Below are 23,869 nucleotides of genomic sequence, written 5' to 3'. Positions count from 1 at the left end.
CTATTTTGTCTGCAGAGAAATGTTGGGCAAAGCTGGCTTTTTCTAACTTAATAGAAGCATTTGCATTGGCATTGTGATAACTCTTCCTTGGAGACTGGGCAAGAATTTCCAAGCCAGGAGAGGAAAGGACTAAGAGTATTCTGCATGTTAGAGGGAAGTGGCCATGTTTCTGTTGTACTGGGTAGTTGCATCAGTGTCACAATCAAAACCATCTGATTTTTAAGGCCTGTCACAATTTTTGCTGAACTTGTCAAATACATGGTAAAAGAAGAGTCAATAACAAATTGTATCTGACTCTCAGCTTCCTTTTCCCAAATAAACTGGTGGAAGTATTTAAATGAATGATGGAGCCATGAACCAAGCAAGGTTTGCCAAACTGTGTTTTTTGGCCAGCTAGAAATCCCTAGTAGCTGTTCTGTTCCAAGTCAGAGCCAATTTTGGTTGCTCACTGTTGGATGCTTTATGGCAGGGGGTCGGAGCAAGTGCTTCCTAAACAGCTGCTCATACAAGAACTACTGTGTATGGACAGACCAGAGTCGGCACTGCAAGTGTGTGACCCCTGACTAGTGTTTCAGTCACCCATTCAAGCAACAGATAAATACCAAACTAAAAATAGCAAGTCCAGGGCCCAGGATAAGTATTTTCAGTCACCTACATAATAGGCTCTTTTGAAAACTTGTTAAAACACAGGATATAAAGAAACTGATTTGATTTAAAAAGCCCATAAGTAGTGTGTGTGTGCATTTGTTTTACCTTTACAAAATTCCATTTAGCAGCTAACTAGAGGAAAAACTACTCCTGTTGATTCTTTGCAAATTATTTCCTTAGCTTCCATATAATAATGAATAAATAAATAAAAAGAACCCTGAGAGGAGAAAACATCTTGAACAGAAGTGGGGAAAAGAAAAGTAGAAGGATCTGTTATTAATCGTTCTTGGCCAAGGCACCTGCACAAGCCTCCAGTGCTGTTCATGGAGTTGCAGGCTGCGTCCAACTCTGTATGAGTTACGTCCCTGCTGCTGATGGGAGAACACAGCCAGTGAAATGTGGCAGCCAGCCCAGGCATCTAAATAAAGAGGCATGGTCTTCTGGAAGAGCACAGAAAGCCTTCCTTCCAGTGAGAAAACTTGATGGGTGTGCTGGTGACCAACAGTAGGCAGTGTGTCTGCTAGGCAGGCCTGGCCTCAACTGAGTTGGCAGAGTTCAAAATGCAGTAAAACTTAGTTTTTCTCCTAACACATTATTCTTTCAATAGCAGCTTTGTGGCCCTACTAGCAAGCAGGATGGAGAACTGTGGAAAGAGAGAAACCAAGGTTTCTTCTTCTGCAGAGGCACTTCTAGAGTATTTCACTGTGGTCACCATGTCAATATTTTCATATGGTCTATATAAACACAAAGGCCACTCTGACAGTAGTGGTCACGTTGATGCAGAAATGTAAAGTGAATTTTAATGGCTAGTTTGCCCTTACTGATTAAAGAGAGCCCTGATCTCCATTTGAAAATACCGTTGCCACCACTCCTGGGTGTCGGTAGACTCGAATCTTCATTGAAACAGCTTGCAGAAATGATGATGCTTCTTCTGTTGCAAGTTGCTAATGCTATAAGGCTCTACCTTCAAGTTGATATATCAGTGTTTTTTTCAACTACTCGTTCTTTTGTTGTTTGCGAAGTGGTACCATGTTTTATTTGAAGTTTTGTTTTGGCATAACTGCGTGGCACTGAGGCAGTTTAGGTGTGATGGGTAGCATCTGTCTGTGATTCTGTGGAACACAGTAGCAGGGGAGTGGTCCACATTTTCCATTGCTCTAATTTGGAAAACCCATAGTTTCGTAGCCTCTATATATTGAGTTATTCTCTGAAACTGGCCCTGCCTCCCTTTCTCTGAGTAACTTCAGTAAGGGTTTTGGCAGTGCTTGTACCTGTCTCACTGTGCTTTAGCTTAACTTCCCCTTTCCCCTCTTTCAGCTGACTTTTTGACACAGTTGGCTGTCTCATTTTTCCCTCACTCCTTATACAGGGTGAAATGTTATGCTAACCATGTTGTGATGTAGGACCTAGCAGCTGACTTAAATTTAGTCCTGTAGCTGTAAGGAGTTTGTCCAGAGGAAGTCATGGTGTGTTGCCATTGTCTTTCTGCCCTCTAACCTTCTAATTGAAGGAAAGGCAAAGCTGCAGTGGCGTCTGCAAAGACAGCAGCTGCCTCTGAGTTGAATGTCAATGCAGGCAGGCTTGTGTTCTGGGGAAGGGTGAAGATACTCAGGGAAGCTGGTTGGGGAGACCTGTGCTCTGGATGTGGATGTCCTTTCCCTATCCTCTTTCACAAAGGCTTGCCCAGTAAAACTTTCACAGGAATTGCTTTGAGGGATTGATGTTCTTATCTCTGCCCCAAACCCTAATCCTTTCTTGCTGATAGAGGAACCCACCTGGAATAAGGATGTGAGAGAGTTGTATATTTTTGTATCACCTGAGTGCCAGGATTGTACTGTTGACATTTTTGTGTACTTGGGCTATTTTACAAGAAAAACTTTGGGGTGCATTTGCTGCTTTAGAGGGGCTGACTCTTTGAATGAAACTTGTAATTGGAATAGCATCTGTCTGTTTCATCTGCTCTACTGTCACTTGAGAGCCAAGAGGAGAGGCTGATCTATGACAGTGCTAGCTTGAGACAAACAACAATGGTTTACAGAGACTGAGGCAAGAGAAAGAGCCAGCTTGGGTAATGAGATGGAAGAACTTGGCTTGAGTGGGTGATCCTCCCCTGATTATTAAAAATATCAGTTGTTAATTGCTTTAATGAGGCTCACAACTAGAATTTAAGTGTTTTGTGTGTACTGTATATCCATTGCCATGTCAGTATATTTTTCACTTCCACTTGAAGTCTGAAGCTGCAGCTGTACCTAACTGCTGGAACCTATATGGGCGTTAAGATGCCTTTATACTTAAGGGATTCCAGAAATTTTCAAATGTTTTACACCACGTTTTTTATTTGTAATCATTGCGAAGTAAGGAAGTTTGAGCTGTTCTTGTCTATTGTTAAGTAACATTAACATACAGGATTAGTGTTCCAGTTTGCCTAGGGTGGTATCCTTATATAGGGATTGTCCTGCTTGACATCATTCTGTTCTGAATTCCTTCCTCCTTCCCACCACACCAAACCAAACCCCACAAATCTGTGGCCCTCATGAATGACTCTTTCTAGGCAACTTGCAAAAGTACTGATTGACAAGTCGTGTTGTCAGGTAACATAGCTCACAGAGGGAGCATGTCCCTGTTGTTTGACTCTAAATCTCTAAATTCATCATTATGTAGACTGATTAAATCAAAACTTTGTGTCCCTCTTTTTTCTGTAAGGAACATACTGCTCAAACTGATCTGCTACCTGTATGACAGGAAAAGATAATGGAGGTGGTGATGGTTATGGAGGAGGCCAAGAATCCTTAACAGTGCTGTTTCAGGGAAGGCTGACTAGGCTGTGGCATAGGCATGCTTTTTCAATTATCCAAGGAGTGTGGTGGTATCCTTTTAACATATAATCCTATTCTTTTCCTTATAGTGTGTCTCTGGCTGGGAGCAACACACACCTAACTTGCATACTGGCCTGGATCTGGGATGCTGTTAGGTTATACTTTAGATCTTGGAGCTTGAGAGTGCTCTTTGTTCCCTGGGTTCAGACATGAATCTCCAACAGATTTCCTAGTTGAGGTTTGCTTGTAATATAATGTGTTCTTCCTAATGTAAGCCTGGGGCTATTTGCCCACTTATCTACTAACCAACATAGGGTGATTTGGCAGATTCAGACAGGCTTTTTAGCTGTTTCTTTATTCTCTGAGCCAGGTGGATGTGGGGAAGCTTTGGTCTGGAAATATAATTGCTGTGTTAATAAACTATGGCACTTGAATATAAATGTTCTGCCAACAGGGTTTGTTCTCTTGGTCTGAAAGCTGCCCTAATGTAGCTATGTTTTCTGGACCATGCAGTTTGTGCATGCTGGCTGAGCAAGCTGCGGTCCGGCTGTGCCTGCCTGTGTAAACACCATCATGTGTGTTTAAGTGTCTGTCCATCTTTCTCACCTTTTCTGCAGCTTTGTTTCATCCTCTGTATTGCAAGACTTTGCAAATTCCTAGGTAAGCTTCCCCTCTGCTTCACAGCAAGGTCTGTAGTCCTCCATGCAGAGCTCCATAAGCATTGTTCTTGGCATTACTCTTGATGTAACAACTGGCAAACACACTTTAGACGTTGAACTTGTCCAAATTGAAATAATCTGAGCTGAGGAGGTTCACAGTGTGTGCCTGTCTCAGCTGGAATATCTTGGAAAGCTTTTTAGGTGAGACTTCAATTACTTCTGATGTTGAGACTAAAATCAGGAAGAAAAAAAGGTGGTCTTCCACGTTGTTTGAGGACTTTCAACAGCCAAGTTGAAACTCTGGTATGTGTGATCTTGGAAATTTAGGAAGGACCAGATTTGCTGTGCGTTGGAGATGCCTGTGGCCAGTTTATGAAAGTGTTCTCAGTTTAATCAAGCAACTCTCCTCCTCTTTCACTTGTCACGTGCCTGAACTTGTTAAAGTTTGGCAATAAGCTCAAAGATTGTCATATGTGAACAAGCTTGCTCTGTGGGGAACTAGAAGGGGCTGGGCTCTTGCAGTTTCGTCTTGGCAGGGAGCCCTCATCACAGTGCCTGGGAGCTGAGTTGCTTGTTTTTCTGCTTCTAGCAGTCCTTTCTCTGGCCCTCAGTTGCAGAGAAAGGGTACAAAGGATGGATGTTAGAAGCAAATACCCAAAATGATAGGAGCAGAGGTGATAGGATTTTGCAGGAAACAAGATGTTGAAGTAAAAGCTGAGGACTACATTTTTAAGAACAGGAGCAGAGGGCAGTGTGTACTTGAGGTTAAAATTCTCCAGACTGAGAACTGTACACAGGGCTCAGAAGACCTTTCCATGCTTTACCGGCAGCTTCAGGGGCCCTCGTTGTGTTTGCAAAGTGTTACCTCCCTCTAGTGGTGTATGCACAAGGCTATGGACTGCTATCTCCGGGGTGAGGGTACGTCAGATCTCGACCATATAGATAAAACACTGTGTCCTTGACTTTTATCCAGCCCTTCATACCATGTTATGTAAATGTAGATGAGTTTGGTGCACCAGTGAGATACTGAGCAGCTTGCATAAGCCATTCTGTTGACAGGTGAGCACTTAGTGTCCCTCCTTTGTCATATATTTAGCTGGATCCACGTGATGTCAGACTTGAAGACAGGCTCAGCACAGGAGAAGGTTTCTGTGAAATAGCCACACTACCACAAATAAATTATGATTATTCATAATCAGTAGGATCAATGACTCAAAATGAGTGGACAAATCTGGTAACGTTGCCTTGAATGTCTCTGCTCTTTTATTCAATAAACAGGAGTGATAGAGGAAGATAGACTTGCTGTTGGTGGAAGAGGCTGCTGCTCTGGTTAGAACAGATTGGGTACAACACGGGTTTTGCTACCTTTTAGCTGGAGCCAAGGCTGGATAGCATGTGCTCAGGATTGCGTGGCCTCATTGTCTGTATTGCCTTTGAGATTTCACATTCAATGACTGGTTGCTAATGAGATAAGTGCCTGATGGGGGAGGAAATAGTATGTAACTGCATGCTCAAGGTTGTATCATACTGGGAGCAGCATCCTAAATGTGTTCACTGATTATCAGCTGTGCAAACTAATATTCACTGTTGCATGAACTGCTTCATCTAGACCAAAAGAAATGAGAGATAATTTTTTTTTCATATCTACCATTAGATCATCATGTCTGCTATGGGATTACTGCTCTCAATATTTTAGGATTGGAGAAAACATGCTGTAATTTAGTAATTGGGTTTTACCACTGAGGATTCTTGTTCTTACTGCAAGTTTCATGAACCCTGGCACTTTTGAGTACCTTCTTGCTGTCTTCAGCATCCTTTCCTAATCTTCTCTTCCTCATACCAATCAATAGACAGAGCAGTCTTTTTGTCTTGCAAATGGATTTATTTTAGCTGTGTATTTTGACTCTGCACTAGAATTGGCTTTAAGTAAAAATGAGCTTTCTTTGATTCTGGATTAATAATTTTTGATCACTTAAACCATTCTCATTTTTTGTTCTCACTTTTATCCTCTTTTGCCCTCACACATAAGTCCCCCCAAACAACTGAATGCTTTGAAACAAGAAACACATAAATTTTTCTTTTGTGTTTCATACAAATTACTATTTGGTCATATTCATTTACCTGGACTAAGTGCAATCCATTCATAATCCCCCAGGTTACATATGCAACCAATGACTTCTAGTCTTGGTAATTTATGGATTTTTTATTTATCACCCAGAGGCTTGCACCACTGTCTTGGAGTGCCATCCATGTCTGCAGATTGTTTAGAGCTGCCTGTATTAGATGCCCAGCAAATGCCTGTTCTAAAATAAATAAATATTTTCATATATTAAATGGATATTTCCAGAAAAACTGGGCCTTTTTTCTAGTTTGGTTTTGATCACTTACTGGCAATCTTCCAGGACTCCCAAGAGGAATCCCTGATTCATACAATCTGAAACATTCATATGTCTGAATTGTATGGTCATCTTTCCTTCCTTTTCCTTCATTTTTCTTTTGCTATCCTTTCCTGCTGTTTCCAAACTCACTATAAAAATGATGGCTTTAACTTTTCTTGCTGGATTTAACTTCTCCTTTCTTCCCCATATTTGAAATCTAAAGCAAAAATCAAACAAGCCTATTTAATTATTTCCCAGCACTGCAAATGAGATGGTGCACAGTGAATGGCAGTGAGGATGTGGGATAATAGGCTAATTTGCCAGTTGGATTTATATGGGAAGTTATCCATAGGGCAACTATTGCCCTTTAAATTTTAAAGCCTCCAATAAATGTTTAATTAGTAGATAACTTGGGATGATGTCAGACCTGCTTTTGCTGTACTGGACGTGCTGTCCTCAGGGTCAGCAGACTGGAGTGTGCAAGTGTTCTTCAAGATGCCCCTGCAAAATCCAGCCCTTTGGCTTAAGCTGCTGTGGGAGCTGGTTTTGAAGGCCTTTCTCTGGTCTCACTAAGGGATGTCCACCTACTTCTGTTCCATTCACCTCTGCCAGCTGTACAGGTTGTAATGTCTTAAACTGCTACAGCTGTTTACTGCTTAATGCATGCCCAAGGTCTTTTGCCCATAGCCTGCAAAAAATTCATGCAACCTAAAGAGTAACGGGGCTGTCTTTCAGTGCAAGGTTGAATTTAAGTTGCATTAAATATCATGGAAGTTGTCTTTGATATTTTCTGACTTTTGAATAATTAAGCAGAAATCAGCTTATGCTCTGCCTACATTGTTAATGCAGACTGCAGAGGGTGCTTAAAAGGAGAGTGTCCATCCTCCCCTCCCCCAAGAGTTTCACTTGATAGATGTTTGCACCTGGAACCCCCACACCCCTTCTATTTTAACTTTTCTGGGGGCTGCTCCCTGTCAGCATGCTGCTAGTGGTTTCTTGCCCCCTGCCATCACCTGCTATTTGCATCACTTTGTCTCCCTCTTACTGGAGGAGAACTGGTGGCAGTGCTTTGGGTTTTTTTTGCACAGCCTCATGACAGTAACAAGACCCTCAAAATACCATCCTTTGGCTATGCACAGACCCTTTCAGGCTTGGCCCAGCCCAATCTGTATCTAGCTGCTTAATTGTAATTTGAGCAACCAGACTAATCTCATCAGTAAAATCCGTCAAACAGAAGGCATGACTTTGTCTTTCCTCTCTCTCTCATTACAGCTGTTGTGGAGTGGTCAGGCTCCTGACCTAAGGGCTTGTTTTTCACGCCTAAGATAAAACTCTTGAGATCACATAGGCACAGTAGTTCAGATGGAGAAAAGATGTTTTGACTGTTTGTTCATTCAGCCAAAATTAAGAGCAAGAGTTACCTTTTTGGTCTTCCCCCTCCATTTGTGTTGTGTATCAGAGTTCAAAGCTGCTGTGACGTGAAGAAGACACACATGATCTTTTACAGAAAATGTAACTTAGTTGAAAGCCATTGTGTCAGATACAATTATAGTTCCTTGTTTCAGAAATATTTCTAGTTTATTTTTTTTTATCACTTTCTGTGATGTACAGGAGCTTTGTTACCTCTTATACCAAAGTTTCAGTGAACTGCTGGTGCAGTTGCCCTCTGAATTCATGGCACTGTGAACCTTGAAGTTGAAGGAGAAAGTTGAAGAAGGGAAGAGGGATAGAAGCAAGGATTTCTCCCACTGAACTGGTACCGTTCAGAGTGAAACTAACCTTTCAGGAGTACTCAACTTCAATGAATTGTGATCACAAAAAAACATTAGATACCTTCTAGGCAATTTCCCCTCACTGCTGCTTTTCAGTGTTGTTTCAGTTTGCTAGAATGCCGCTCCAAGAGGTAAGAGTTCAAAATGTGTATCTGACAAAATATTCAATGTGCTGAACAGCACTTCTGAATGCAGACAGATGCACTATTTCTATTTACAGAGTTCAATGGATGTGTCTTTTGAGAAGTTTACAGTATTAGTAGTGACAAATTACTCCAGGCACCCTGTCTTAACAGTATTTAGGCTGAGCTGCTTAGATAGAATGTTCAGGAGGTTTTCTACCTATGTGGGGAGTTTCTGGTTCTTGGTGTGATATGTGAATTAGCTTAGAGTTGGGATAGTAAGCCACTAAGTAATTGTACCACTGTTATGGATTATTCTTTATCCTTTCCAATTCTGATGGCTTTTGCTGAATATATAGCCTATGGAAGACTTCTCTTCCTCTTGTTTAAATTGCTAAATTGCATAAGGTTATAAACTCCTGTATTGCCAGATTGCATTACAATAACTGGTATCTTTACCTCATTTCAGCAAACGTCCACACTTCCTATCTGACCAGACTAATTGGGCAAAGGGTGTGCTTTGTGTATTTTTGTTCTTTGGGTCTAACTGCCTGTGTGACTGAGCTATCGTGTCCCTGTACACTTTCCTTCAGAGATGGGGAATGGGGACCTTAATCATCCAGCTTCTGTCCTTTCTCTGCACACTCAAAAAGAACAGTTGGTGTTTTAGCTGGAGTTTGATACAGCTGGTTATTTGCCACTTTGGTGCTTAACTTCTGTTAGATTAACTTGAACTAACTTATCTTTGTTGCTGATGTTTGGACTGTCTTTTACCCAGTAGAAGAATAATTTTGGTGTTACCTGAGGCAGTTGCTATTGGAGCTGTTACATTATCTCACAGTTGTTGAATTATTTCACAATTGTTGAAACTTTGCAACTTGCTAGAACCACCACATTTTTTGTTAAAATGCTTCTTTAAAGGATCTTGAAAAATGTTGGTGGGGGGTATAAGAGGGCTGCTGCTGCTGTGATCTTGTTGCTTCATCCTGACTCTTAAATCCACCTTTCCCTTTGGAGGCTTTCAGGTCCCTGTTTTCATTAGGTAGGTGCCAAAGTGATGCTGTGTCAGTGAGTCGATTGATGGCAGTGTACTTGTGGGAGAGGACAGTCTTGCAGTGCCCATGTGTTGGCTTAGATGGAGGAGGGGCAACAGAGGAGCTGTGTGCCATGGCACTGAGCCTTCTGTCAAGGCTGGACTTGGTGTGGGAGAGAGGCTGAGATCAGAGTTTTGTATGTGCAGTAGGGAGCTGCATAACAATTTTGATGAAAAAATGTATAAAATGGCCAGCAGAATATCTTTTGCATAATTGAAAATGCAATAAATGGTGATATCTGTGGATGGTGAATTCTCATTGGGATTCTAGAGCTCAGGGATCCTTCAAAATGTGTGGACTGCTGCTCTGACTCAGGGAGCAAGGCATCTGATGTGTTGCTGATGCAAAGGGAGAAGTGTGTGGGTGGAGGAGGTTTAAGAAAAAATCTCTAAAATACTCTATGCCTTAGACTTTGTGCTTCACTGCAGGTACTGAAAATCTGAGTTCTTCTGATGAAGCTTGTATTTTAAGTCAACTTTAAGCAATGGAGATCTTCCACAGTGTTACCAAAATAAGCAGTCCAATCTAAAATGCTTTCAAAACAATTTTGTGGCTTGCTGCAGTTGTTATCTACTTCCTCTTCCTTCTTCTTCTTTATCCTCATGCCCAGTACGGTGAGAATAGCATGACTTGTGCTGCTGGCCATGAGTTAGTAACACATCCTGGCTGTGAGCAAAGGATTGATTAGAGTTGTCAGCTCCTGTGAGGCTGGGGCTTGGCCTTCTGCTGGCCTGGGAGCAAGGAATCAAGCCACCATGCGCTATTGATTTCCTTGTCTGGCTCCAGGAAGATGGGTTTGTGTGCTATCACCAGGCTGCTTTTGGGGTTAGTTAAAAGATAGCTCTATGGACTAAGTGGGTATTTTTGCATTTCAGGAAGAAGAAATGCCAGATGTAGAAATTGACATTGATGACCTTCTTGATGCAGCCAACGAAGAGGAGAGAGCTCTCAAATTACAGGTAATATTATTTTATAATTTTAAATCAGAAGGTGGCCTAAGTAATGCATCTGGATCAATATCTTGTGTTTGATTGAATCCACTGTAAAAGTAGAATAAGAATGGAGAGGTTCGTAGGTCTAGTTTATCATAGTCTACCAGACTGTTCAAAGGTAATCAAAATCCTTTTAGATAAAAAAATTCCGGAAGGTAGGTGGTAACAGTAGTAAATAAAACTTCAAAGAATCCAGTAACAGAGGGAAATACGCTAAGCCAAATTAGCCTCATTCTAATTTGTACAAGTATATAAAATAAAGAACAGAAAACATAGAAAAATGAAGAACAGTCACATGGAAAAACTGTATGACTGAGAGTCAGTTATGATGACCAGATAGTTTCTGTGATTCACTTCAGCAGCAGCAATGTGTATGCATGTGTATACAGACAAGAAATCTTCCCTTGTGCTTAGACTACTGGTAATTATTTCTGTCTATACTAGATAGAAATTGGAACCCATCAAAAAGTTGAAAGAAAGGGTAAGATGGCCAGGAACAGGAATTAGTAGGGAAATTCAAAAGCTGTCTCCTGAAATTACACAGTTCAATCCAGCTCTCTAATTTGAATCCTGTGTGAGGTAGAAGTTAATGAATGGAAGAATGAGGGGGAGAAGAAAAGAAACATCATTGTCTTAATATATATCTCTCTCTAAATCAATATGTAAAACCAATAGGAAGTGTCTCCATTTATAATCTTTTCAGATGCACTAAGAAAATAAAAACTGTTCTAGAGTTGTGGCTTGCCCTCAGCTTGCTTCTGGGAGGTGACTAATGTGGTGCTTAGATGCAGCACATCTGATTTCAGTGCCTGTTAGCACCCTTTTCCCAGTGCCCCCTGGCCAGCCACAGAGATGTGGGGCATGGCCCCAAGCTGTTTGTTCAGCATTCATAAATAGCTTTGCTCCTTCTGCCTAAACTAACTGCAGCAGCCCCCTGCTAGGAATGCCCTGCTAGAAATAACTAACGTCTCTATTTCTGCATTGCAAAGACTCTGATGTCCTCACAGAAAGCTGCCTTTCACATGTCTGTTGCTGGGAGAAATGTTCTTAGATTCTCCTCCTCAGGTTTTCTTGGAGAGAGGGATTTTGTAACTTCCTACCTGGGGAAAGAAGCCATTATTTCTCTCCTGGTACAAATCATTCTGATCCACCTAGGGAGCAAAGGTGACTTGTATAACTCTGGGTTTTCGGTAACATCTTCATTCAGTGATTCAAAGATTCTTGCTCCTTTACTTTCTCCCCCCCTTGCCAGGTTTCATACCATGACTTGTTTATGTTCACTATTACTCTGTATGGATACTGACGCTTTCATATTTTGCTTCTAGGAAACTCTTGTAGATTGCTACAAACCAACAGAGGTAAAAGACTTTTTAAAAATGCTATTATCCTGTGGAAACTGTAGTTATGTTCAAGCTAAAGTAACTTTATTTTTATTCTTATGATAAAGTAACCAGATGAATATGAATGTCTAGCTGATAAACTTGGAGCTTTATATCCTGAAAATGTTTGTGCCTTTCACTTGGCTACAGTAGGAATGTGATTGTACCCTGTGGAGGAACTGCTGGTCATTCCAGCTGAACTATCAATATTGTTTTCTGTAATGCTCTGACTGACTATACTGACTTACACAGCTGCCATGTTATAAGAAATCTAAACACAATTCTCATCAGATGGATAAAATATTTACATGTTGGACTGTGCTCTTCACTGTGAAATCATTTAATTTTATCTAAGACAGTAAAATTTATTCTGAGAACTGTTATGTAGATATGCAGCTCAGCTAATTGTTTGTGTGAATGGACTTGAGTAAAATTGTGGGATAACCTGTACTAGCAGGATTTAGTTACCCAGCTTTCAACTTGCATATCCATTAATGTGTCCAGTGCCAATACAGCCTGCTTTTTTTACAGTAATGTGTGTTTACTAGGAAGAGTAAATTTTGTAAAAAAGCCCTTTGGACTCATTCTAAAAAAAAGAGGAAAAAAATAATTAAAAAAATCAGAAGTCTAGGTCATGGGTCAGTTTGTTAGTTCCATTTATAGAGTCAGTTCTTTCCCAGAAGTGGCTGCTGCACAGTATTTAATAGAGGGGTTGGTTTACAGGATTCCTCTTGTCAGTGGCCTCTCAGCTGTGCATGACTAGAAGCCAGGTGTTTGGTTTTGAAACAAGGCTGCAATTACATTGGTTCTTCTGTAATATCTGCAGCTGTAGCCACAGAAACTGCTGGGGCTTAAGGATAGTCAGACTATCAGGAAGAACTGCTGGTGCAGTTGAATAGGCACTTCTCAGTCCATGAGATATTTTCTTCAAGACTTTTCCATTTTTATTGATGCCTATGGTAGATGGGGAAGATTCTCCAGAATTGCTATAGTAGTTGCTGGTACAAACATTTTGACAGTGCAGGGAATTAACCCAGAAAGACTCACTTGATAAGACTTATAGAGCTTGTTGTGTGTTGTATCTTGGTTTCTTTACAGCAGATACTGTCTCTGCTATTCAGAACATAAAGAAAAACAGTACAGGCAGAAAGCTTAATAACTCACGGCTCTTACCCAACTGTTAAAATAAACCTCTAAACCTGAAAATGTGTATCTTAAGTCAGTTTTACTTAGTACCTTCCATTTAGACTGAAGGTTAAGGAAAGACTGAGGAATTTTTGTATGTATCCTGGACTGATTTTCATCAGAGGAAGTGGAGTTATCCAGGTCACTTAAAAGATGGAAAGAGTTCCCAGCCTCTTTAATAATTTGGCCAAAGATAGTAGCTGACAGTAACTTATGAGGAATTATTACAAAACCTTTCTTCTAAGGGAAATATAACTAGACGGTTGAATGTGCTTTTAAAATATTAAAAGCTTTTCTTAGGCAGCAGTTATGGCTGTTTTAATTTGTATGGAAATATGCTTAAGGTGGGACCTTTATGTAAAGACTTACTGTGTACACAAACTTAAAGGATATGGTATCTGCTAAATCAGTGCTGTAATCAAATTCTGGATTTGAACTGTTGTAATTGAAGAGGAGCAGGGAGCAGCATCCTCTTCCTGCATCATCTGTGTGCCAAAGCAGTCAGTTCTTCATACAGTCCCACATGTCACTTGTGGAAAATCCCACTCTGACCTTTTTCAAGTTGCTATCCCAGTTCTGCCTGATGTTCTCTGTCATCATCTGGTGATGGAGATTATTGATGTTAGCAGTGAATATAACAAAGAAATTTAAATATAATCTGCAATCTTGATGATGAGGTTTAGATACTTCACAATAGACCCTTATTTAGGATAGGAGGACAGTTTGATTGTGAAATCAATGAGGTTTTTTCAAGATATATATTTTGAAGAAGGCTGACTGAATCTGTATTGCTGTTATCTCTGCTATTGGTAACAGCAAGGCCACTCATTTAGACTGGGCATTGGAGAAAATCTGAAATATTTGTGGCTGATGTGAATTAAAGCTTCCACTAGTGGGACGGCCGAAGTGATGACAGGAGAAACGACAAGAAAATTCTTCAACTGCTATAGGAGAGAAATTCAATGAGTGGGCAATTTATATGTTTACTGACTCCAAAAGATGCAGCTGAGGAACACACGGTCTGCAGATAACAAGTGTTTGAAGAGAACTGGATAAATTAGATTTGCAGTTTATTTACTTTTTTCTTTTCTTATAGAAATATACAAAGCTTCAGATGAATGGGCTTGGGCTGGAGATCTCCCCCATTCAGGTGGAGGGTTCATTCAGGCAGGATTAAATCTATTTTGCTAGTACAATTCTTCACTTAAAATTCAAAAGGGCAAAATAGGAGAAAAAGGAGATGAAGTTGCATCGTTAAAGAAAATTGCGTTGGTGGAAACTTCTAATAATAATTTTCGATGTGGTTTGCAAACAAACTATGTTGAATTGTTGTCCGTATTTTCTGGAGAACTTTGGCAGAGGTTTAAGTTACTGACTACTCAATTACTTCAGTGGTTGGACTATTTAAGCAGCTTTTAACACTTTTGAAAAAGGTAGAGATGCATTTTCTTAAATGTATGTTTCTCCAAGTTTAATTTCTAGCTGGAGCAAACTACAGGCTTGTGATGCAACTTTTTAGAGTGGTCTAGGCACTATGGTTTTTAAGATAAAAGCTGTGTTATGTATCTATTGACATAATGTATGTTTTTACTATGCAGGCATGAATAGAAAGTTCAATGCTTCTGAACACAGAACCCCATAACTTTTGAAGGACTGTATGTTTATTTTGGTCCTAATATTTTATGAATTATTTCAAGTTAATTGTTGTTTTTCTATGAAATTGCAAGGCAGCAATGTGTAGGATACCCACAAGAAGCAATAGTCACTCTAGATGTGTCCTAAAGCCTCAGTGCAGTGTGCTGCCTCACATATGGGTGAGCCAGAGCAGCTGATGGGTGGCAAATTATTAAGTCACAGCAGATGTATTTTGTGTCCATATTACTTGAAATCAGATAGGACAGTTTGTAGAGAAAAAGGGTTAGAAAGCGTGCTTATTTAAAAGCGATGCAGGCAGATGCATTTTGAGTAAAGCATGATTTCTTGTTCATCCATTTGACCACTGAATTCAGTGAACTAAAACTTTTTATGTGCCTGCTGAGATCTGCCCTATATTGTACTACAGCCTTGGAGGGAATTAAGCTTGCATGTTTTCATTTCTGCAAGTACTCATGAATACAACTTATAAATACCCATAGCAATATCACAATGGAAGAGCAAGTGATGATTTGACAAGAATAAGCTGTGCTTGTTCATGTGCTGCTGAACTGGAGAATAATTGGGCTGTAAGTCTTTACCATAGCTAAGCTTTGTAGTATGCAGTTAGTGCCTTGTACAGAGCTCACCAAGAAGCTAAATTGCTGCAAAAATTTCATCCTCTGGACACTAATGGTGCTGTGGCCTCACTGGAGAGGGCATGTTGATGGCATTTTTCAGTGAGGCTACAGAGACGCTGCACTGGTTCTTGCTAATAGAGGGCACCTTCTGGCCCGGCTCTCCCAAGGCAGTTCCCTTCTTTCGGTACAATTGGCTTCAGGTTTGAGCCTGTGTGGAAGAGGTGTTTGGCAGTAAGATGGGTAGGGTGCCCTCTTTTTCTTTTTTTGTTTGGTTGGTTTTTTGGTTGGTTGGTTTTTTTTCTTTTTAGTTATTATTTAGTTTCTTTCCCAAGTAGCTGTGGGATTACTCTCCAGGCTGACTTTAGTTTTCCCATCCAACCAATGGGGCTGTCTCCGAGAGATAGCCTTGGGCAAACAGTTAAGGAAATCTTGGGTTTTGACCTGGCTACAGGGAAGTAAAGCTGTGAAGGAAAGCTGGCTTAGGATTCATTTCATGCTCTAGTGAAGCAGGAGGACTAGAAACTCTAAATTTTAGTTTAAAAACTAGTCCTACTACATGTGTACTGTTTGAGGAAGAGAAATCTGGAGAGACAGAGTCTAATTAGTCTCCAGAATTAATTGGAAGACTTGAATAGGAAGCCTGGAATTCATTGTCTGTCAAATGACCTCATTAAAACAATGAGTCACACCACCAAAGCAGAGAGGTGAAGTGATTTCCTCCCCTTTCCTGAATTAGCATTTCACCTTTGTTTTTTGCCTTTATTATTTTTTTGCCTAAGGCTGAATATAGATGAGTTCAAATGAACTATAGATTTAGTCTGTCTCTCCTTAAAATTTGCCTTTGGAATTAGAAAGATGTCTTCTAGAAACAATGATTTAGTATTATAAATTAACAAGATTCTCAATACTTGTAACAAGGGTGCCTCCTTGCAGAAAATCTGTAAAAAAGAATTTTAACTAAGTTTGCATACATTTTTGCACATTTAAAAAATTTTATTTTTTATTTCATTTACCAAGGCACAAAGTGCTGGTATGAGATTTTTCTTTTATTAGAAGTGCATGTAGCCTGTATATTCCTGGCTATAACCCTTCAAGGAATAATTAATAAGTTCTTGAATCCTTAGCTGAATTATTCGTATGTTTTTTAACTCTGCGAATTAAATCAGTATATATAGGTAGATAATTCAACCTGTGTTACAGGAGTGTTTTTAACATAGATTAGTACACCATCAGCTTTCAAACATCTGATGCTAAATTGCAGCATCTCTTGTTAGAGGGGATTTCAATAAAATGCTCTGTGTAAAATGATTTTTGTGTACATGGTGGAGATAGATGTGGATATTAAGTCTTGACTCAAATGGCCAAAAGGAGCAACACTGCAATTTTTGAGCAATGGCTTAAGAAAAAAAATTGGTCATTACTGTCATAAGATGAGTCGGTTAGTTACTGAAATGCTGCGAAGTTTCTTTCCTGCCTCCATGAGGGAAAATGTGCATCTTTTCTAGAACACTGCTTTTCCTTGATGGGAAACTGCAAAGCAAGAAAGGCACGAGCACCGGAGCACAACTGTGTTAATGACAGCCAGCTCCATGCAAGTGTCAGATGCAAAGTGATACTTAAATCAGAAATGTGCTGAACCAGTGTTGTGGTCTGGGTGTCCACGGGATGTGCACAACAGCAGTACTGCATTATGCAAAATGTCTGCCACATGCAAAATGCTCTTGTTGGGTTTTACTCTTTGGTACTGCAGACCCTTATTTCAAGAGGAAATAGTTCCTGAGGGATAAAGCATTTTAAATTATTACAGGTACTTCTTCAAATGAATGCTTCCTCTGCCTTAAGAATAGTTGCAGTTACCTCAGATCTCCTTTAGGAGGATGACCCAAGAGTTTGGTTTATTTTAGCAGCATTAAGAAGTTTCCAGGTGGTGTTAAACTTGCCTGAAAACTTCAAGCAAATACCCTGTTTTGCAAAAGAAGGTGCTTATGATAACTCTTCAAAGTATAAGGGGAGGAATTCCTCCCTCTTGGTATAATATCATATTAAAAAGCAACTGACCCTGGCTACATTTCATATCTAAGGGAAACTTGCTCCAAACTCTACTGAGTTGTGGGAGAATGGTTAGAGAAATGGCAGGGTGGGATATCCCAAATGACTACAGAGTACCATAGATGTCCCTGTCCACTCTGCAGGTGCCCCTTCCTGTAAGGCTTTTAGTTGTGTGAAGCTGGTGCAGAGTTTCCAGATGTAGTGTCTTGTAGAGTATTTGTGGCTTGAACAGGCAAATTAATAAAGTTTTTCTAAAGGAGGAACTGCACTTCAGCCCATTCCTCTCCAAAGCTGTCTTAATCTGATGTTTTGGCATGGGACTACAGGTTTGTCAACTTTCAACTACTTGTTGAAAGGCAATACTAATGACATTAATCCCAAGTAAAAATCTTCTAAAATCACTTCAGGGAGTTAATTTCTCTAATGATTTTACTGCAGGGCTTTATATAAGTTTGATAGTAAAAAATCCGAGTGTGTTTATATGTTTCAAGCAGCACCATGCCATATAGTTTTGCATTATCTAACAGGTCCTTACAGTGATGATAGGATGACACAAAACTGTTTGCAAAGCTTGTTGAGAACTGTGAATTTTTAGCGTAAGCATGTCCTCCTCCTTTTCTGTTTTTTAGTGGAGAAGTACTGGACTGTGACAAGTTTAGAGCTGATATTGTTGCAGTGGCTTGTGCCTGTGTGGAAGAAGACAGCTTCAAGAGGATGGAGGGAGAGAATTTGGGGGTCTTAGGAAACCTGTTTTTCTGATTATCTCATTAGGCTATGTGTGTGTCCAGATGGGAAGTGTGATATTGATATGCATAGATGCATTCCTGAAGTGGCCTTAACTTAGTTCAGGGTGGAGACCCCACTGTCGTGTAGCTGCTCTGCCTTTGCTGCTGTTCCTTGCAGCCACAGGTAGCGTGGATGCAACAATAACCACAGTGCAACAGTACATGCACTTCACTATAGATTGTGCATAATCTGTCAGAAAAGGAAATTGGTTTGTTGGGACCATGGTCCCACCAGAAAAACCTGACATATTTCTCAAGTTAAAATACACATTTACAGAGACTTCCCTTGTGCGAAGTGTAGCCCCTTGTAATGCATGTTTCAGTGTGACCTGTTTTGAAAGGTACTGCTTTGTCATTTAGGTGGTGACTTTGTTCACTGGAATTTTTAAGCATTCATCCAGGAAATCATGCTTTTAGTTGTTTCATAGAGTGGTTTGGGTTGGAAGGGACCTTAAAGATCATCTAGTTTGACTCCCCTGCCAAGGGCAGGGACACCATCCAGTAGGTTCTCAAAGCCCTGTCCAACCTGACTGACTAAATCCATAATTATGTTCCATGTTTATAGCTAGCTGATTTCATAAGAACCTTTTTGTAGGTGTATACATAGTACTGTGGATAAACATTATTTTCCCAATGTGACAGCAAGGAAGTAATTTAGCTTTAAATGCACCTGCAAGAGTATGCCAAAAGAATTTTGAATTATGCAAACCTGTAGGCTTCTGTTCTTACACAGTTTAAAAAAGAGAAAATCTGCTGAAACTGGGGAAAATATCACTGTGCCTGATCCATGAATTGGTTTGTTGTGTTCTGTTTTTTTTTGTTGTTGTTGTTTTGTTTTGTTTTGTTTTTTTCCTTTTGTTTTGTTTTGTTTTTGTTTTTTACTAGTGTCATTCACTTGGCTCTGCCATCAGTTTCACCCATCATAAACCAGTGATGCTACCTCTGGTTCCTTCTTCCTGCCTTGCCTCGGGCTGACACAAATGTTAGTGTGGGCTGAGTGGTGGGCCTGATCAGAGGGCTGAGCCAGCTTGGTAAAGTAGCAGGGCAGGAGGAAAAACACCTGTGTTTTTAGCCAGATCAGCTTTCTTGTACAGCTGAGTATGCAGCCAACCAAAATACTGATTCCAGCATGGAGACTGGCAAGAGAAACACCTCTTTTGGCAAGAGTGCTGATTTCTCTGCAGGATTAAGCTGTGGAAGTCTGCTTTGACTGTTTGCATTGTATCCAGCCATAGGTGTTGCTTCATTCAATAGTTGGTAGAAGGCCCTGTGTAGTAAAAGCCTGAAAGATGGCTAACAACTGAGCCAGCACAATCACAAGGAAAAGCTCATTGTTCACACCTCTGCTGGATGGGAAGGGTGTGTGTATAAGGTTCCTGGTGATCAGGCCAGAGAAATTCCAGCTTAGCAGTAAAAGCTTAAATAAAAATGTATAGTTCGCTTTTTAAAAACAAAACTTGATTATGGTATTATGGGATCATTAAAATTACTCATATTTTCTTTTTTTTTCCCCTAGGAATTTATCAAAGAGCTGCTAACTCGGATAAGAGGAATGAGGAAACTTAGTCCCCCTCAAAAGAAGAGTATATAAATAACTCAAAGTAATAGCACTCTGTAAAAGACATGGCAAGGGAAATGGGACTTTGAATACAAGACCTTATTAAAATAATTGTCTTTCTCCACAACTTTTTTGATTTTATTCAGTTTTGACTCAAGGAATTTTTTTTTGTGTGTTTTAAGGGTTCTTTTTTAAGTGTCAAATTTTTTTAATCAAAAATATCAACAATTTGGATGCTCCCAACTTTCACCTGAGGATTACTGAAGCAAGTGAAGAATCCAAGAGTTAGTGATGAGGGGCAGCAAGCCTATGTGGTGAACCAGAAGATCTTGTAAATTTACAGAGCTAGGAGACTTCTCCTTGCAACTAGTTGGATAACGTTTCTTAAGTTGGTTGTACATTTAACTCATGGATGTCAAGTTTCTTGTGCTTGTCTGTACATAAATTTTAAAGTGGGTTGTGAATACTGTTTCACATGGATGGAAGGAGAAGTTTGTTATAGTAAATTATTTAAATGGTGGTTGTTGCAAATTTGCTACCAGAAGGTACCAATTTAGATTACTAAAATGAATGCTGCCATTTTTCTAAATACCCTTAAAGCAGCCCAGTGAAGAATTCCATCATATCTCCTTGTTTAGACTGCAGCATATGAAAACTGGGAATGTTAAGGGCTTAATTTGTAGACTTAAAAGTTATTTGATTGACTTTGATGCTTTGCCAGGATCACTTCCTCTCCAGGATCACTTCCTCTCTCATGGTGTCTTGGAGCTGTGCTAACCTATACTGAATATGGGCCTGGAGTGATACCTAGAGAAATGTCCATCACCATTTAAAAGCTGGTTCATACTGGAGGAAAGGCAGTGATACCAAAATGAATTGCAATTACTGTATTGCATTTAATGGTGTGGTCTTAATCAAATGCAGATTCCTCTCCTGTAAAGGTAGGCAAAGAGTAATACAGCCTTTGTTTATGGCTCTGCCCTGAGAAGTGGGGAGACTTCTTAACTTGGGCCCTCTTACTTCTAAGAGCAAGAACAGAGATCCCTGCTCCCTTCTGGAAAATGTCCTAACTAGAATGTTTGATAAGCTACCATTTACTGGTAGGTGACACTAGTCAGGCATTTTATATCAAGGGTGCTCTGAACATATTTTATTTTTCAAAAGAAGTACATGTTTGTGAATTTTATGTATACTGGCAAGCTTTTTTAATGTATTTAATTTTGTAATGTTTACTGATGATTTTATTTACCAGATATTTACTCAAATAAATGGAACAACTTGTGACTTGTTACATGTACACTTTACAAGACTACTGTTGCTGAGTAGGTTTGTAAGTGGAATTGCTTGTCAAAAAGAGAAGCCTGTGAAGTGGTAAGTACATGGGAACCTGGCTGTATTGACCCTAACTGGCTTTTAATGTACCCAGTGTCACTCAACCTCCTGTAACCTGGTGCACAGCTTCACTTTTGAAAGTCTCCTCCAGATGAGGCCTTCCTTCCCTGTGCCCTAGGGAATTTAAAAAGGGGTGGGGAAAAAAAAAGCATGGAAATTCTTTCAGGTAAATGCTGATAAATTCAGGTAATTTTTTTTGTCCACCAGGGAGGGACTGTCGGAGACGGCTTACACAGGGTGGCTCTCAGTTTCCTAGTGAAGGTGTGGCAGAAGGGAATCTTTCAGAAGGAGACGCACTCTACCTTTCTTCCTTTATGCACCTTTCTGGATCCTCAAGAACTGTCAGCAGCCCTCAGAAAAGAGTCACCTGCAGCATTTTAAATTTGTACCTTGCCAAAGTTACAATTTAGCTCTGGTTTCCTAAGGAGTCACCCAGGAGATTTTTTTAAAATTTTGAAATGAAACTTCAGAGAAATTGGGAGGAGCTAGTGAATTCTTCTGTTTTTATGTTGAAATCTCCCACTATTGTTGTCAACATTATCAGTGGGATGTCATTGGTTTTGAAAGAGGCCCATGTGTCCAATGTGTCTTGCCACAAGAATCCATGGTCTGTGCTCCTTGCAGAGGATCTCATGTAGCTAGATCTAAATGACCAAGTTTGTATCAACATCACCCTTTGAAGGAGAGAATGTTACAGGAAAAGCTCCCTTACCTGCTGAGGTAAGGGGGCTTTTGTTAGATTTTTCACTCAACTGTGGAGGCAGAAATTGGTGGTGGTGTAAAGAAGTCTCATTAGCAAGCCTGATGCTTGAGTGGGCAGGTACTTTTTCTGAAAAGCTTTTCGGTTTGTAAACCACTGAGAAGCTTTTTTCAAGCTGAAAACAGTCTAGTATGTCCAAAACAGGGAAAAATCTTTTGATTGGAGACTTGCTGGCAATTCTCATGTTCAGAGTCTTGAGCTGGAGTCTGAAACAACCCAAAGTTTGAACAATAAGGTTTCTAGTAATTTTCACATCCAGAGATGCATTTTGTGACTTCACTGATGATTTCAAGTATCACTTTTTTTTTCCTTTATAGTAACAGTGTGCCAAATCAGATGTCAATTAATGGCAACTGTACCAGTTCTCTTACTACCTACAGCAAAAATACTATCCACAAATATTTTTTCTTTCGTGTTGTTTGACTAAAAGTTGCCCACCCTACTGTATGCATGACATATTTGTGTCTTTTATCCTATTCATCTTGCACTGAAGTAGGTGTGGAAGGTAGCAGTGTACCCCTTCTAAAACCAGTAGGTTTGGTGGTACACTTAGAAATGGTGAGACTGGGATAGTCCTTACTGTTTTCTTGTCTCATGGAGATGGGGTAAGTCACTTCTGAGAAGGGTTTCCTCTCCTCCAGTGTGACAGGTTTTGATGCCTTACAAGTGTCAGTGAGCAAAACCAAGCTCTATATAGCTTTTTTTTTGCAGTTGACCTGATTTTCTTGGGTACTTACAGGGTCTCATTCTTGCTAATTTTTACTTAATGGAGCTACTCTTGGCCTTGGTGTAAGTGGGAGGGAAGTAAGAGGGCAGAACTGACCCATTCACTAATGGTTTAATTGTGCTTTATATCTTTATGCTGTGTGGGTGTTCTTGGCTCTGGGGCAATATTCAAGGGGCATATAAATAGCACACTGTTACTGAAATAACTTGAAATTAAATCTTACAGCCCAGGCTCTTTGCTGTCTTGCCTGGACAGCTTTCATGAGAAGGGCCAAGTTGCTGCAATGAGAGCTTCCTCTGGGCTTTTTAAGTGGCTAATGAAAGAAACTGAAGTTCCTTCTTGCAAATGTGTATTGAAACTGAGGTTTTTGTTTTGGAATTGAAGTGCCTTTCCAGTGTAAAAAAATTGTCTGCAAGAGCATGTGTTTCTGGAGTCTGCTTCCTAACATAATTAGCTTTTGCATGTTTTACAGCAGGACCTGGCAGTTGGCTTAGAAAGAAAAGGAAAGTGCTTGTGTAATCATACTTAGTGTGCCTTATGAGGCTGCAGTGACAGGGTAGGGTATTCCTGTGGCACAGAAGAAAGGACATGAGCCATTTGTCTGCCAGCCTCATTTTTGTTCCTTCCCCCCAGCAATGGGGTTTACTCCTGAAGTTGCCATTCATGCAACATAAGGTGGGATGTGGAAGGGAGAGTTTCTCTATTCTCAGAGAATATGGCCAAGAAAAGCAGGAGCAAAATATCTGCTCCATTTGTGCACTTGAAACCCTCTGACAGAGAGTCTTACTAAGAGTTCCTAGTACTTTATGCTGGTAGGTATAATAGTGTATGTGAAATTGAAATTACTCAGCAATTTATTTCTAAATGTTTTTTTTCAGATTCAAGACAGTCTTAATGTAAACATGCAGCTCCAGGGTTAAAAAAAAATTATTGCCAGCCACATCAACAGAAGATCTGTTTGAGTGGAAACTAGAAGAAAATGCAGGTCTTATTCTGAACAAACAGCTGAACTTAAAACTCTGGTGAAGTGCTGTAATAAAAGGAAAAATTGCTTCTTGGCTGCATAAGATTTCTCATTGCCAGCATCATGCACAGGTTACTGAGTAACTGCATGCAATAGTTTTTAAAAGGTGTTGAGATTTAGGGAGGAAGCCAGAAAATAAATCAGATGTTGGGAAGTCCAGGAAAAAACATCACTAAGAAAATTACCTGTTAGGAAAACAGAAGAGTCTTGTGTTACTGCATATATTTCTGTATGGAAAGAAAATGAGGTATGTCAG

The 23,869-nt window shown here is 40.0% G+C and overlaps 1 protein-coding gene across 2 annotated transcripts in view; it reads left to right on the top strand.

The window, feature by feature from the left end:
- The window catches only part of PPP1R14C (protein phosphatase 1 regulatory inhibitor subunit 14C), a 50,984-nt gene extending 29,990 nt beyond the window's left edge, over positions 1 to 20,994 (top strand). Inside the window, exons 2-4 of one of the 2 annotated variants that reach the window (XM_069008554.1) lie at positions 10,365 to 10,448; positions 11,807 to 11,839; positions 19,669 to 20,994. In XM_069008554.1, coding sequence (XP_068864655.1) covers positions 10,365 to 10,448; positions 11,807 to 11,839; positions 19,669 to 19,743 — 192 coding nt within the window. In that variant the 3' untranslated portion in view covers positions 19,744 to 20,994. The remainder of the gene's footprint in view (positions 1 to 10,364; positions 10,449 to 11,806; positions 11,840 to 19,668) is intronic. The other variant, XM_069008555.1, reaches the window with a different exon arrangement.
- Positions 20,995 to 23,869: the final 2,875 nt, after the last annotated feature.

The sequence above is a fragment of the Aphelocoma coerulescens genome, chromosome 3 (genome assembly GCF_041296385.1).
Source record: "Aphelocoma coerulescens isolate FSJ_1873_10779 chromosome 3, UR_Acoe_1.0, whole genome shotgun sequence".
Classification (NCBI taxonomy): Eukaryota; Metazoa; Chordata; class Aves; order Passeriformes; family Corvidae; genus Aphelocoma; species Aphelocoma coerulescens.
This window is presented reverse-complemented; position numbering and strand designations above follow the sequence as displayed.